At 45.7% G+C, this 17,307-nt stretch overlaps 1 protein-coding gene across 1 annotated transcript in view; it reads right to left on the bottom strand.

The window, feature by feature from the left end:
- The window catches only part of LOC144695011 (catenin alpha-3-like), a 1,693,436-nt gene that overhangs the window by 57,668 nt on the left and 1,618,461 nt on the right, over positions 1-17,307 (bottom strand). Inside the window, exon 16 of the mRNA XM_078565866.1 lies at positions 11,625-11,730. Coding sequence (XP_078421992.1) covers positions 11,625-11,730 — 106 coding nt within the window. The remainder of the gene's footprint in view (positions 1-11,624; positions 11,731-17,307) is intronic.

Below are 17,307 nucleotides of genomic sequence, written 5' to 3'. Positions count from 1 at the left end.
TAGGGATGGGCAACAAATGCTGGACTTGCCAGTGACTCCATGAAAAGATAACGATCTAGGACCCTTTCCCAAGGGAGAAGGGATTAATGAACAGTTAGAGTGGTTGAAAAACTAAATGGGCTTCTTAGTAAGAAATGATTGACAGTTGAGCTGAATTCAGGAAAGTTCTGGAGAAGCCTTTGCTATCTCTATAGCAATAATCTGGAGAAGAATTCTCAACTACAAAAAAGGGTTAAATCATTTCACAAAAAAAAAGGCACTTAATCTATTTATATTTGGAGGTATATCCTTGTGAACATGAGGGCCAGGGTCAGGGAAGAATATTAAACGAGGTGAATTCGGTTTTCCCGAGCAGAATTTTGTTTCACAGATGTATAGAAGACATCAGTGATGTTACAAGTTGTTCCAATTTATTTTAACAGATTTGCTTTTCCTACATGTTATACCACTGTTAAATATACAGAGGATGTTTTATAGCAAAAGCAAGTAAAAGAGAGTACAGCTTTTGTGATTGCTGAATTCACGCTGAAGGTTTTTTGAAACCATAATTAACTTCTTATTCTAGTTGCCATGTTGCAATGCTGGGTGATGACATCATGCTGATTTAAGAGGTTTTCTTTCACCGTCAGGCCTTAGTTTGAGTAGGTATTTACCAACCACACTCTGCAGGGTGACAGAGAAAATCAGAAATTCAAGAAGTGTTATTCGCATTAACCCATTCAAAACTCTCCAGCAGAGCCACAGTTGATTTTGTTTCTCTTTACAGGCAATGAATTTTTCAGGATTGTCTCAATGGTGCCTATAGTACTTTGTCCAGCAGCGTGTGCCTTGCACATTACAGAAGGTCTAAGCTATTCCTAATCACCAATATATTGCTTCAGGGACTACTACTACTTGTTGAACTAATTCTTTCATCGGTGGTAGGGGTTAACATCAGATACTAGAGAGGCAAGGAGGCCTTGAGGCACTGTGGGTCGCACCCCTGCCTCTAAGCCTGAAGTTACGGGTTCGATTCCACTCCAGGACTTGATGACCAAGGAAGGTGCATTCATAAAGCAGACAGACAGGTTGAATGTCAACCTGCAAATCCTTCCAACACATGCCAATGGCAGACGTTATGAGCGGGAGAGATTCCTGGTCAGCCATGTGATGGAAAGAACATGGGAGCCTCTACCATCGCGATCCACAGCTCCGGACTACAACATGTAAAAGTGTATGTTACCACAGCACTCCCTGAGTGAACTGTGACACACCACCAATAGACAGGCACAATGGGCTGAATAGCCTCCTTCAGTGCTATAGCACCCTGCAACAGTGACCCCAGCATTTTCAGGTCCAATGTAACAGTGATAGTCTAGTTGTCTATGCATGTATCATCATCAAGCAATATTTACCGATGGAGCTGGCGGATAAGTTCAGATAAAACTCTGGATAACAGAACATCTGCAAGGTGAGGTATGATGGCCTACAATAAGAGTCTTAGGGAACAATGAGAGAAGAGCTTTGAATTTTCCATTTTTCTAGCACAGATATGCTCCAATATAGATACTTCACTGCACACATGCCTGACCGTAAACAGCGTGGACGTGAAATAAAAATTCAAATCATTGTAATTAATACTTCAAATGGGAGGCACATAAAATAGAGCAGACTCAATGCCCCTATCCACTGGAAGGATCCATAAATGATCCTGTAGTTACAGACACAAAGTTTTATATAATGGTTTGCGATGTGAGACTATTACCGCTCTGTTAACCTTTTCCTCTGTCTCCCACATTGCATAATGAATTGCATGTTGAATTTTTGTCATGCAGTGCAGGGAGAAATGGTAGACCATTTTATTAAGCACAATGCAGGAGGTGTAGATGGACCATGTGATGCCAGGTCAGGAAGAAACTGAAGGTCTCAGAATTGAGAGAGAATTAGAAGACTGGAGAGATATTGAAGCAACTGAGGCTAGAGGGACATGGAGCAAGGTTAATATAGAGATAACGGATGGGATTTTTCATGCCCGCTGGCATCAGCTGTGTTCGGTGGCATGAGTGGGCAAAATGGCAAGAAGGCCAAGATCAGTTTCACTACATCGTGAAACCAGTTTGCGACCGTCCACTCCACCCGCTGATGACGGGCCGCATTTCCCACCAGCGGACATCAGGAACCTCATTGTAATACATCTGCATATCATTATAAGCCACCCCCTCCACCCAGCCAGAATCATCCCTACCTGCTGGATCATCCGCCTACGTCGGCATGATTGCACAGCAACATGTTTCACAACTCCACATAAAATGCAAGCACTTGGCAGGCTGCACTTTGAGGGCAACTCAGAGGTGAGTACATGGTAATGTTGCGGAGGGCTTGCCCAGGTCGCTTGTTGGTGTTCAAGGTTGAGGCATGTTGGGGGGTTGGGTGTGGGTGGGGCTAGGGCTGCCCTGTGGTTGAAGGTAGTGCACAAGCATGTGCGGAATGTAGGGGGTAGGATGGATGAGGGAAGCGGTCACGCATTAGGGAAACCTGTATAAAGTGATCATTCCTCTGCAGCTGAGACTGTTCAGGCACAGCCACTTTGATATGATTGGAGTCGGGCCTCTAGCTTATCTGCCCAATCAAGCAACGCAGAGGCATCAAAGTGCCCACCAAGCGCTCCAGAACTTTTCACCCTTTGGCACAGACTGCAAATTAATGAGTGTTTTTGTGGACTGTAGAGCAGTTGGACGACTGGGCAAGTTGTACAATCTCCTTGCTAAAGTTGGCCATGGAGCAGTCACTGGTGGAGGTGCTCACAGCCCCTTGCAATGTCATCATCCCAGTTTGGACCAGTCTCCCCCATGGTTTAAGCTAACAGTGCAGCCTTGCAGTGCGGGTTAGGAGAATGCCTGTGCCTGAGCTGAGAGCACAGCCTGCAGTCCAATGGGTAAAGCTGCTGCCAATCGGTCAGTTGGAGTGGGGCGGAGGTGGGTGGGGTTTCGGGCAGCCATGCAGCGCACTAAACTCTGGCCATCCAAGTGGTGGCCAGCACTCTCCGGGATGCATTAAGGGGCCTTCACACTTAACCAAGGCAGGTTCTTAGTACAGCCATGCTAACCACGTGTCTCTCTCTTTCACCCTGAAGGAGGAGTACATCAGGATCATGGAGCCTGGTGAACTAGCTGTATGCCTCGTGGCTTACAGAGAGCGAAGACGATGGAGAAGAGAGCGACAGAGGTGTCTGGCTGCGCAGAGGCAGCAGCAGCACTCTCAGGAAGAAGGAGTGGCTGGGGCTGCCACACACACTGCCGAAGAGTCACAGTGAGCCATCGCTGGTTAATGTCTAGCTGGACCCAGGGTCTATAGACGCTGCCTTTCATTCCTGCAGATGACTGAGAACCAGTGTCACTGAAGACTGCGCATGTCTAGAGAACTGGCCGGTCACATCTGCCACCTGCTGCAGGATTTGGCGCCACGGGGACATGGATGGCATCCACTGCCCGTGGCCATGAAAGTGACTGTGGCACTCAATTTCTATGCCTGTAGCTCCTTTGAGGGTTCCACAGGTGACCTCGGTGGGATCTCACAAGCCTCTGCCCACAAATGCATTCATGCTATCTTTGTGAGGCCATAGGATTTGCCTAGATCTTGGGTTTCCCACGGTGCCGGGTGCCATCAACAGCACTCACATGGCGCTCAGATCTCTATTGCAATATGCAGTCAACTATGTCAACTGCAAGTGATTCCGTTTGCTGAATGTGCAGTTGGTGTGCGACCACCACAAACGCATCCTGCAGGTGTACGCACAGTTTCCAGGGAGTGTGCACGACTCCTACATTCTCAGTCAGTCTCAGATCCCTGAAGTCTTCCAAAGTCCACAGAGGCTGCAGGGTTGGCTCCTTGGGGATAAGGGCTACCCGCAGAGGCTGTGGCTGATGATACACGTGTGGCGGCCTCAGACTGCAGCAGAGCGACGCTATAATGAGGCTCATGCTGCAGCTCCCAACTTGGTGGAGCAGACCATCAGGATGCTGAAGATGAGGTTCTGGTGTCTGGACCGGTCTGGTGGAGCCCTGCAATACAGTCCGCAGAGGGTGTCACGCATCATCGTTGCCTGCTGTGCTCTTTACAACCTGGTGCTCCAGCGGGGAGAGGAGCTGGCTGAGGAAGAGATGCAGGAGCTAAAGGCCTTCTCTGATGAGGAGGACACTGATGGGAATGCAGGTGAGGAGGTCCTCCAAGACAACGGTGATGGGGATGAGTCCCTCATACTGGCTAGATGAGGCAGATGTGCTCGGAAGGCTCTCATTGCTGCCAGACTTGTGGAGGATGAGACGGCATGCAGTGAGGAGACACCATAGATCTTTATATTGCATCTGTGAATGTTTGACTCCAGTCTGGATTATGGCAGCGCGAATACCCTCTGTGATAATGCTCCAGTCATGGTGACATAGTGGAAGCCCTAATAGTTGCTCAATCGCATGAGGATGATGATGACGCAGTGAGGACACTCCATAGATCTTCACATAGCCTCTGAGAATGTCTGACTCCTGTCTGGCTGAGGGCAGCTCGCTTGTGCTCTGTGATCAGGGTCATATCATAGAGACGCAGCCATGAAACTTTAAAAGCACCTGATCCTTTGTCATGTATCAGCACCTAAGCCCTTCAGGAGCACAGTGTCACCGGTCACAGATGCTGGTGTGAAGGGGACCAGCCCCACCTCAAAGGTGCTGAGAGCACACAGAATGACGGAACTCTGTGACACCTGCCCACGACATTCTGGCAGCAATGACCAACACCGCCGAGGTGCAGGCATCAGTAATGTCCCAGGGAGTGGGACTGAAGGCTGCAGAAAGTGCAGGTAAGAGGCCCTGGACTGAGACACCTGCCTTTATCTTGTGCAGAAAGGCTTCACATCTGAGTGACATGAGCGCTGCTCATCAGAACAAAAGGCCACAGGCAGGGAGACATTCTTGGGAGTTTATTGACAATAGTGAACAGTATGTACAAGTGCCAAGGCTGTGCAACTACATCTTAACTTCCCTAACCCTGCCGCTATGTCTTGGTGTCCCTCGACCATCCACAGTGGAGGTGGAGGTAGCCTGCTGACTGCTACTCCCTGTCTGTGATGACCTTGGTGGGCACCCCTGGAGGGCCCCGGCCTGCTTTCGGGGTCCTGCCATGTGGCAGTGGCACCCACCTCAGCCTGTGGAGCTGGAGCTGCTGAGGTCACAGGAAGAGAAGATGCGGATGGGCTGGACACTCCCAGGGTCACCTGGATGGATGGCCCCGGGGTGTGCCCCTGCTGATCCTCCTCCCTGTGGGTGCCTGAGGGCCCCAGGCTGATTCCTTGAGGAGAAGGAGTAGCTGGAGTGAGATCGAGCTGCCCAGCACCCCTCTCGCATTGACACTAGTGGAGGCCAACTATAGCGTCAGTGATGGAGTTCAGCCCATACAGCAGTTCAGGACCAATGTCCTGGACCAAGGTTTCCATGGTGGCCACCATCCTGCCAGTGTTGACCTCAGTGCATTGCAATGCCGGTGCTATCACCTCAGCCTGAAGACGGACGGACTCCTCCATCGTGCCTTGTAATCTGAGGAGTGCAGCGGACATCCCTTCCTGATGTTCCCGAGCTTGCCTTTGCAGCTCCAGCAACTGTGACATGACCAAGTCCAGAGGCTCTTCATCTGACTTGGACTCAGCAACGTTCGGGCCTCCAGCAGTCCTCCGAGTGCTGGTCACCTGGGAAGTCCTTGCCTCCGTCTGCTGTGGATCAGAAAGTGAGGTGTGCTCCTGAGGCTACTCCAAAGCTAGTTCCCACTGAGGTGTGTGTCTCTGTGCTGGTGGAGGGTGTGGGTGAGCGCTGTGACAGGACTTCAAGGAGGGTGCCTCCAGATTCCTCTTCCGAGGTTTCTTCGGGGCTTAAGTCAAGGACCTGGGTCATGGACTCTGTTGGCTGTTTTCCAGTTGTGCCTGCAAAAGCAAGGGGAAATAATTAGTGCATGACAGTGGCCTGTGAAACATGGTTGTCTGATGGATGTTGCACTGCTGGATCCTCACTTGGTAGAGCAGCGCCGACCTCACCATCAGCACAGGAACAGTCCAGACCCTCACCAGCCAGCTGGATGGCTCTGTTTTCAAAGTCTGTGAGGATCTTGATGTCAGGCATTCCACCACCAGTCTGCGACCTTTCCCTCTTGTTGTGTGCCAGCTTGCCCTGCATAAATAGAGATGGAGAGAGTGTAAGCAGGACGCCTGCCAGGCCAGATGATAAGTATGCCTGGCGTATGTGGGTGGTGAGTGGTGCCATGGACGGGATGAGGACAATGAAGGCGTGTGTGAGAGAGTGAATGGTGATGTCCCTTGAACTGGCAGTGAATGAGGGCTCTGTAGATGTGTAATGGGTTTGTGAGTGTGTGAGTTGAGAGTGATGAGTAGAGTGACTTACCTTGGTGGAGTGGAGGAGATCATTCACCCTCTTGCTGCACTGGGTGGTTGTCCTCTTTTGCAGGGCATTGGCGCTGACCACCACTGCCACCACCTCCCAAGCCGGACTAGTGAGTTTGCTGCCCATCCTGCGGGGTAGAGGACATCACGGTGAGCCTCCACTGTGTCCAAAAGGTGCTCTAGGGACCTGTCATTGCAGCCCCCAGGTTTAGTTTTTCTGCCTTCCAGGGCCATGTCTTATTTGCAATAGCCCTGGACTGGATGCATGAGATATGTGCGCCCGGTGTGATGAAGCGGTGAGGTGATGGCATGACAGGCGAATGAGACCCCATCTGCCATGGAAACGGCCTGTTTCCAGGGAATGCGTAATTAATGCGGCGGGTCTGGGCTGATGCGGCGTGAAAAGTCGCCATTGCGGCTGGCGGGTAAACCGTATTTTTACCTGCCCGCTACTGCACTTCGTGCAAATCTGGGACAATTCCGCCCAATGTTGGAACATGAAGAAACAATGTGTAACAAGTTAAAAGGGCTACTTCATGGAATGAATGGACAAACAGATGACGTTACTTCAGAGCCAAGTGAATCCCAGGTTTCAATAGAACAGCTAACAGCAGGCAAGGTTAGGCATAAAGTTAATAAATATTAATAAAGTTAATACATTTAGAATAACCAAAATTTTGGGGAACAGTTGGTTCTGAAGGTAATCATTTGCACTATATATGGAGGGTTTGTGCTGAATCAAATTCAAAGGGATGATCTTATATAGAAAACAATCGGTAGCCAAATTTTCAGTCAGCCAGACGAATTAAAATCTGGAGATCAGATGGGAATGTGCATTAGTGCAAATGGAGCCGTGCAAGCAAAATGACATTGTGCGATTGATTCCTATGATAGTGACAATACTAGTGCCATCTGTTGATGTTGGACCAATGAAATTATTCAAAGTTGAGTTGAGTGTTGGAGGATGATATATACAAGGGATTTGTAAATTGTCCAAAGGTGCAGGTGCTGGGAAAGGATGGTGTCTGGAAAGCAGAAGATATTCATATTGTTCTGTAAGAAGTGGGGCCTGGTTGTGTAGTTGTGACATTTCACAAAGTGCACAGTCAGTATGTGTTTTCACCCTGAATCCAAATTGTACAGTTCAAATTGCTTAATCAGATTCTAAGAGCACCAACATCATCAACATGGATAGAGGAAAGTTTGTGTTGTAGCTAATGAGACGCCCCACACTCACACACACACACACACACACACAGTGATGCTTCATGTTCAATTGGGCAGACAACATTTTGCCTTAGACCAACAAACATGACTAAGGTTGGAGATAAAGTATTGGTGTCTAGAAAGGCCACAATGTTACAGAGATTTAAGAAAACATTACCCACCAAGCAGAGTCACTACAGCTGTAAGTTTTAATGGGTGGGACCAGATTCCAGGATTCCCACCCTCATTTCTGGCATGTGGGATTTTTATGGCCCTGGGATAAAGATAGAGAGCCCGCATGCAGAAATCCTGACCTTGCCTACCCCATTGTAGGGGTAGGCATTTAAGACCATGCACTATTTTCATGGAGTTGGGCCTATTTTGTTAGAAGGTGTGGTTCACAGCATTTCGGAGAAGTTGTGAACCATGAGGTATGCCTGGTCTGGAATCATTGACAAGTGAGTTCAAAAGGTCTTGACAAGTTCAAAAGTCATAAATAGATGTTTTATGATAAGTTAAATATGCTTTTAATGCAGTGATTGATCATGGGGCTCTGTCCTTAAAAGGTAAGTGACCATTAATGCAATCAGCATTGTGTAAATGTTCAGGTGCATTAGAGACTTGTTTCCAGTGGATAAAGTGCTCTTCTACATTCAACAATATTGAGAATCATTAATGTGCCAACTGGACCTTTTGCTTTGATTTTGCCACAAATATGGGAATCTGTGACTGAGTGAGATCTACTTAAAAGTTCACCAGCTAACCAAAAACATATTGAACTGCTTAAAGAGGACCTGTTTTTCAAGAAATACAAGAAAAGACACTGACCAGGAGTGGCTGCCGTGAGTCACCTGATGCCTGATGTTGTAAGTTGGCCATTTTTTTGGGAAGTTCCTATATGGATTGCACTGCAGACCTGTCCTGATGTGTTGCATGAAATTTCACACCTGGGGTGTGTCAAGGTCCACTTCAAAAAGGAAGTTTTGAAAATAAGACATTAAAGATGCACAGTGCTGGATTTTAATAAACAGTAATTCTGTCAAGGCAATGGGAACTGCTAACCAGCCAGATACCCAACAAATGTTCAAAACCCCTGTCGAGAATGAAATAAGCCCATCTCCTATTGGTTTCTACTATCCTGAAATCTGTCAAAAGTTTCTGAGATGAAAGATCAAAAATGTGATTATTTGTTCAACAACAATGAGTAAAAGCCATGTTAATCAAATTCCTTCTTAGAATATACAGACAGGAGGTTTAAGAACTGGTTTTGCCAAGCCAGAAACAGAAAGAAGGCATCTGGAAAAACTGCTGAAGAGAACAGTAAGGAAACTCTCTCTCTCTCCCCCTCTCTCTGAAGTTAAGGATGGCTCCAGCAAGGTGCAGTTACCTGAACTTCAATTCAACTCCAGGAATTTAAAGGGAACTATCTAAATTCAAACAGTTGCAATGTTCAACAATCTATGACTAAAGGACAAGCAAATGATTTAATTATACATTCTTTTAACTTTTATTTGGACTCTAACCTTTCTTACTTCTGAGATCTGTGTGTGTGTCATCATGTTTATTATTTTTTATCCAGCTTAGTAACTAATAAACTTACTCTTTCTTTGACTCAAGAAAACCTGGTTTGATTAGCTCCTTATTAAAAAGCAAATACATTTGAATTGGAAAAGGCATCTACGGGGAAAATAAACTTAAAAAAAAACCTTTGTTGTGACCAACTGAGGGGGTTGAATAAAGGGGAGCCAGTGCACTCATCCTCACTGAGTCATAACAATTTTTGCACTGATTTAAAGCCCAGACAACTATTGAACCTTTGAAATAGTTGAACAGTTGTCTGACTCTTTGATTGAAGGTTCATCTATTGAGCCTTTGAAATAAGTGAACAGATAACCATCAGGTAATTCAAAGCACCATTGCATTGAACTCTGGAGAGCTTAGTTATTCGATTATGCAATTGAATCTCATTATGAATGCTTGGCTCAGCTTCAAGCCCGACTGATTGATTTAGCTCAGCAAGGCACAGCTGTGATGAGGACTGTAAGCTTTGCTTAATTGACAGTATTATGAACAGTTAATAGGATTAAAGTGTTTTGAAGAGGTTTTTGAATGGCTATTTTCTTATTTTAACAGGTTTATGAACAGTTAGAAGGAATGAGTCTTTTTCAAGGGGAGTTTGAACAGCTGTGTGTTTGATTTACAGTTTTCTGAGCTCCCAAGAGGAGCAATTTTTTCAAGTGGAATTTGACTGGATGATTTCTTATTTATTTCATGAGCATTTCAACAATTTCCCACTGTTATAATGGGGACAATGAGTTCAGTCCATAGTGGATACTGTTGAGTGTGTATGGAGGGGATGGGGTTATGAAGGCAGAATGGGAGAAATAGTGGGGGCATATAAACTATAAGCGATAATGGGAGATGAGGAGTTATGGAGGAGGCATTGGGCATGGAGGGGATGGGAGATATGACAGGGTATTGGAGATATGAGGAGACATGGGGTGGCTGGGAGTGGGTGGGGAGAGTAAGGGGGGTGAGGAGGCTGAGGGGTGTGGGCTAGGGTGTCTAGCACTCACGTACAGAACCGGGTTGATATCCCAGTGAATGGACAAAGGCCTTCTAACCTGCCGACTTCAGCATTCACCCACCTTGGGCATTCTTCAGGAGGCAACGGCCCCAACTCCAGCCCATCCCTGCCACTCTACCATGAAAATAGCGAGGATGTTCACTGCCATGCAGGAGGCAGGATGTCAGGAAATGGCCCAACAAGTGATTCCCGCCTCGCAGATGAAAATGCCGTCCTATGACACTACTTATAAAGTCCAGGACCCAATATGCCTTTTTAACTGCTTTCTCAACCTGCCCTGCCACCTTAATGATTGATGTACATAGACTCCCAAGACTCTCTATTACTTTAGAATTGTAGCCTAAGTTTTATATTGGTTCTCCTCTTTCTACTTACCAAAATGTATCACTTCACATTTCTCTGCATTAAATTTCATCTAACGTAGGTCATCTGCAAACTTTGAAATCATATCCTGTACACCCAAGTCTATGTTATTAACGTAGATCAAGAAAAGCAGTGGCCTTTCTACCGACCCCTGGGGAATCCCAGTATATACCTTCTTCCAGTCTGAAAAACAATTGGTCATCACTACTCTCTCTTTCCTGTCACTCAGCCAAAAACGTTCCCATGCTGCCACTTTCCCTTTTGTTCCATGGGCTTCAACTTTGCCAAAAAGACTGTTATATGGCACTTCATTAAAAGCCTTTTGAAAGCTCATGTACACCACATCAATTGCATTATCCTCATCAACCCTCCCTGTTACCTCATCAAAAAACCTCAATCAAGTTAGTTAACTATGATTTGCCTCTAACAAGTCCATACAGGTTCTACTTAAATTAATGCACACTTTTGAAGATGGCTGAGGAAGATTTATGATGAAGAGGAAGCAATGGTCTGCAGTGTTCTAACCAAAATGGGAAGTGTGGAGAGGGGCAGGGTGATAAGCAGAACACTGGAGAGGTCAAACTTCAAGGCATTAAAGGCATCAATTAGCGATTGACAAAACAGGGGCTGTTGGTTGTAATGTTCAATGTTAAAACTCCTGGGCAAAAATGCATACGTTATTTGGTCAAGGGCAGCAGGCCCATGGGAGCACCACTATTTGCAAGCTTCCCTCTAAGCCACACACCATCCAGACTTGGAAATATATCACCACACATATATCAATGTTGGGTCAAAATCTTGGAACTCCCTTCTTAACAGTGCAGCAATTCTAGAAGTCACCATCCCCTTCTCAAAGGCAACTAGAGGATGGGCAATAAATGCTGCCCTTGCCTACAACACCCATGTCCCAAGGATGAGAAAGCTCACTGCAGTGGGGCAGCTGTTGAGAATTTGAAAGCTGTGTGATGATTCTACGTGGAGAGGTTTGGGGATCACTTCGAAAGCTAGAAAATGGCTTCACATGTGGAAACGTGACAGAAAAACAGCACCTACCTGGCTCGCTATCTGGCGCACTAATATATCCATCCTACTGCCAGATTCCGAAATTGTTTTGGCTGCGTTGATTACGTCAGACGTGTTCTTCAGGGGTCCTCTTCCTCTGTGAGTAGCAAGGGAAAACTATTAGTTTTCAGAACCTACAGCAACACTGCATGCAGCTCAGGAAGGCAGCTAGTCACTTCAAGGGATGAAGAGCCTGGAATTCCAGGATGCTTTGTCAAGCACCAGTAGCAGGCCATTTAGATGCCAAATCCGTGAGATAGGGCCTTGTAAAGAATGGTGGCAGGTATTGGTAATGGAAGTCCATGTCCTAACTGTCCAGTGGAGGTGTGGCCCTTAAAAAGGTTGATGGAGTATTTTTTTAGTTCATGGTCCTGATTTAAATCCAGGGCCTGCTATCTAAAGATTAATTTATCCTTTTCATCAATGGATTACTTTTGCTGCGTGGCGATTTTGGTGCTTAGTGCAGAATTGAAGCCTGTCAGTTTTGCTGGACATAAGAAGGGTCGAGTGGATGGAATTCCCGATAGCCTGGGAATGCCCCTGCACACTCTCTGTTTGTACATATCCGTGGGGAGGGGGAGGGCTGAGGTGGTTGGAATTCTCATCAACTAATCAGAGTTTAGGAACAACTTAAGCCTCTCAGATCTGGCACCAGCACACTCCTTATGAAACAAGCATTGGATCAACTCAACAGCCAGTAAGACTTCAAATTTCTCAGAGAAAAATTCTGGGCTTTTGCCAAAATTATTGGGTTGTTGCGGAAGAGACCTAGGGCAATTCCCCAGTGAATATCTTTTCCTGCCCTTCTTTCTCTATGCTCTTAAACTCAGGCCCCATCTGCCCCCTCACATGGACATGAAAGAAGCCATGACAGGTGAGGATGTATTTATATATATATGTATATATATATATAAATATGTACATAGTGGGGCGGTGTATGGGGGGGCACCCCAAAGATGGACCGGGGAAATCCCCCCTCCACCCCCCCCACCTACAAAACAACACCCTACCCCAGAGGCTCCCAGGTAAGGATTGCATAGCAATTTCCCAGGAAGTTAAAACTTCCCATGGGCAATTGCCCTGCACTGAGAACCATCAAAAAATGTGATTTAAATCGCAAACTTCAGATGGTTCCAACTGTGGTGCATCAATAATTACCCAGAAATATTTATAAGAATTAAAACCACGTCTAGCCGCTGGATAACTATTTTGCTGACCCATACCAACCCCCTCATGGGACTCCCCCAACCGCCCCTCCCCCGTCGAACCCCAGGGGATTCCCCCCACCACCCAACTATCTGCACCCCCCCCCCCTGCCGGACTTCCCACCCCACAGGACTCCCCCCACCCTGGGACTCCCCAATACCCCCCAACAGGACCCCCCTAACCCTTGAACCCACAAGGGGTCTACCTGCACCCCAGGGCTACACTCCCTAAGGGATTCCCCACCTCCCCTCAACTTCCCTCAACTCCCGATTGGCTCCCCTAACCAGACCCTTCCCAACTCCACACCCGCTGACCTCCCTGACCACCGGACCCTCCTCCCCCAGCTCTCTGTGCTCCACGCCCTGACTGTCCCATCCTCCCCAACTTTCTGACTCTTCCCAACTCTCAGACCCCCTCCCTGACTATCCGGCACCTGCACCGACTGACTGACCACCACCCCCCCACCCGATTGTCCAACTCCACCACCCCCCAACCCCCACCCCCACCACCCTCCCGCCCCACTGACTGCCTGGACCGCTCTCTTCCTCAGCAGGAGGCTTTCCGCATGAGCATTATCCCATTGCACACAGCTCTCCTGAGTGTGGTCCAGTCATGGTTCCAGATCAATTTAACATTACCGTGTTTGCATTCTATTCCTCTGTAAACAAACCCCAATACTTTGTCTGCACTTTTTATAACCTTATCAACTCATCTTCCTACTTTTAATGATCTCTGTATCTATATTTCCAGATCTATATACTCTTTCACCCCATTTAATTCCAAGGAATAAGTGTCCTCTTTATTCCTCCTACAAACCACTTCATACTTTGGTATATTGTATCATTCACCTGCCCACTCTGCAAACCTATTTTTCTTTTCCTGCAAGTGTGACCACAGAAAGTGCATACTAGCCCAAAATCTTAAAGTTAAACAAACAAGTCTAACAAAGAAGCCTATTATAGCTTAATTACCCTTTTGTAAGGTTAGTTTCTGATTTTCAACTGGAGCCTGCATTAAATAATGAACAACAAGTTCACAGTAAATTAATTTAGTTTCTTTTCTTGAGCAGACATGACGTTGGGTCATGATAAACAAACTGTCAGGGGACTAAGACCTCACACTTTATATATTTTTATTAAATATATATATATATATATATCCTCATGGCTAAGACCCTTTTAAAAACGGCTGAAGCTATGTCTGCCTGTGACCCTTTAACAATAGGAGCTAATATAGCAGTTTTGCAGAGACTGGCATCTCATTACCTCTGAAGAGACCCTAATGACCTCTTGTGGGCTGCAGAGATCAAATTCAAAGGGAAATATACAAAGGCCATCTATATTTCATAAGCCAGGCCTGTCCAACCAGAGCCAATTTGACTGCTAGGACAAAGTGCCCTGCAACCTCCCATTCAAGACTTAATGGTTGGAACATTAGCAATCTCACAGACCCAGCCAAAGGGATACACACCCTTTGTCAAAGCCAGAGTGGAGAGGTGGGAGTCATATGACATGAAGCCCTAGCTGGTGGAACCAATAAAATTGCCTTGTGGTTCTAATAAGCTTCAGTCTACAAGCAGCAGCACAGAAAAGGGGCTCTATCCAGTTTTGAATGCCTGGCCCCACCTACAATGTTAAGACTGGAATTTCTATACCATCGCCTACAGACTGATTCATCTCTGCATGCCTATCTCATCGTGGAAGTCAACTCTACTGGAAAGTGAATTACCCAACCTCAGTTCAGCCTGCCAATCTCTGTGAAGGAATATACCATTGGACTTTGATTCTGGACTCTGGACTCATGTGAAACAATAATTATTTTTTCTGTGGTTTTTTTCCCTGTAAATCTTTCTTTCGCTATCTCTCTTTTACTGTAAAAGTGCACAGGGAGCTAAATGGAGACTCTTCCCCACTCTTGCACCTTGAAGGCATACACATAAACTAACCCTCTGAGTTCATCCTATCTTGAGTTTGCTGTGGAGTTAATAATAGAAAATTGTATCACACAAAAACTGAGGGGTTGGGAAACATGCCATGGCTTATAAAGGGGAAGCCAATCAAAACACATTTCTGTTTATAGATGGGTGGTGAAAGGAGAAATCAGGGCTGTTTAAATTAACCCCCTTCCTGTCTGTAAAAAAACATTCAAATTTTATTGAAAGAATGATGTAGGATCCCTCAGGGAGTAGGGAGTGGGGGTGGGGGGGCAGTAGTTGTAGCATTTGTGCCCTAGGTCCATTGATGGACATCGCCAAAAGTCACATTGTTGACTTGGCTGATTATATCACCTAGCTAACTTTCCATCTGAAAGATAAGCTGTGACTGTGTCACTGTAGTCAGTTTCAATCTGAATTGGAAGGATCAAGAGTGAGTTATTTTCAGTGCTGAGAATACCAAGGCACGAACTCTGCCCCAGTTGTGCATTTGTCTGTCAGTTCTGCAGAAGATCAAACCCAGGTACCATCATGGGTCAAGAATGGTATAAAACAGACCACAAGGCACACAAGACCTATTCAGCTATGCCTCAATATTGGAGGGCTGAAATTCCATGGGGGTCCAATCACTCTATCATTGGACTTTTGGCAAAAGTCACTAGGAAGCTCCAGAGGAATTACAGCCCTTTACATCCAACCAAAAGATCACACCAATTGGCAGCAGCAATATCACTTCCCCTCCCCTTGGAATTTCATCCCTGCTCATGAGGTGAAAAACCTCATGATTGGCAATAGAGAAGATGGCAGCTTGCCTGTTGGCATCCCAGTACAAATTTTTTAACTTGTCTCTTTGCCCAGTAACCATTAGGGTCAAGTTGTGATGATCTGGAATGCACTGCCTGAAAGGGCGATGGAAGCAGATTCAATATTCAAAAGAGAATTGGATAAACACTTGAAGAGGAAAGATTTTCAGGGTTATGGGGGTGGAGCAGGGTAGCGAGACTAATTCAGATGGCTCTTTCAAAGGGCTGTCAAAGGCAAAGTGTACTAAAAGGCTTCCTTCATTGATATGAAGATTGTATGTAGTTTGTGTGCTATTTGGCTCACGTGCTGTTAACTCCTGCTACACCACCTCATATTCAAAGCAAAGCATGACCTCAAATTTTATAGGAGCCTATTAAGTGGACAAAAATGAGTCAGATCCCTCCATTGATCCCATCCCAGGGATGGGGGTCACTTCTATATGCAGGACATACAGATGCACTCATGGAGGTGAAACAGAAGTGGGCAGTGAAATGAGATGGTGGATAGTCACTCTACAAAGCAGCATCTGAGATCCTTGTTATGCCAAAGATTTAAAAAAAAAGAACAGATATGTAGAATCTCCGCAGGTATAATGTCTGCATGACAGATAGCTGTGGAATCAATTGCCTTCAATTTCTTTAATTTTGAAAGAGTCTGAGTGTTCTGGGTAAACATGAGTCCCATTGGTCTATTCGGAATAAGCTGGGTGGAATTTTTGGTGTAACACATAATGCTTCTATTGTCCTACCCAAGTTACATGGGGCAGAAACACAGTAGATCCAGGTTCCATCCTAAGTTATGAAACCTTTTTCTATTTGGGATCTTGCTATCATTCCTGCTTTCCCAACCACCAGAAATTTAAGTCCTGTGTATGCAAATGAATAACAGCTTCCAGCCTGAGAACAAAAAGAATGGGATAAAAAAGAAAGAATAAACTTGCATTTAAATAGTGCCTTTTTCAACCTCAGGATATCCCAAAGAGATTCACCGTCAAGCAAGCAGCTTTGAATTGTAGTTAATGTTATGGGGCAAGAAACTGATGAGATCTTGTATCTCCCCCAATGACACATTGGTCCCAATAGAATTTCAAGCTCTGTCCCTGTGGTTGTGGAATACTATGAAATATTACAGATTCTTAAACCTTAACATTTTTTTTAACCATATCATCAGAATCAAATCTATGAGCACCAGGCCTTTGGGTCAAATAATGATAAATGATGCTTCCTAAAACTGGAAACTTTCACACAGGCCTCCTTTCTCCTATGGGGCTAATGCTCATTTGTTTTCCTTCATGTCACTCTGTCATTTGCAGCCACAGCATTTCTGAAGCTGCTGTGCAGTCTTTTTAAGCTGTCTATTCTGGAGATATAGCAGAATCAATAATAGAAGTATGATGGTCGGCAATGAAGCAAGCTCCGGAGCAGAATTTGATCAATGTACATATGCATACATATAGATATATTAAATTGGATGGAAGAAAATACACCTAGGATGCTAAACACTGCAGATGAAAGGGATTTTTTTCTTTAACTGATGAGATATACGAAAAAGTCACTGTAACTATCTTTTTCGAGTTGATTTGATGAGACAAGACAATTGACCTTGGCACCAGCCAGTTGAGGTCACCTGCTTCAATTGGACCGCACTGAGCTGTGCAAAAATTCATCAGTGTTTGGAAATGTAAAGCACAAATTGGTGATGTCAGGAATTAGCAGCACACTCGCTACCTCA

The sequence above is a fragment of the Cetorhinus maximus genome, chromosome 20 (assembly GCF_964194155.1).
Source record: "Cetorhinus maximus chromosome 20, sCetMax3.hap1.1, whole genome shotgun sequence".
In the NCBI taxonomy this organism is placed as follows: Eukaryota; Metazoa; Chordata; class Chondrichthyes; order Lamniformes; family Cetorhinidae; genus Cetorhinus; species Cetorhinus maximus.
Note: the sequence above shows the minus strand (reverse complement) of the source record. Positions and strands in the feature narration are given on the sequence as shown.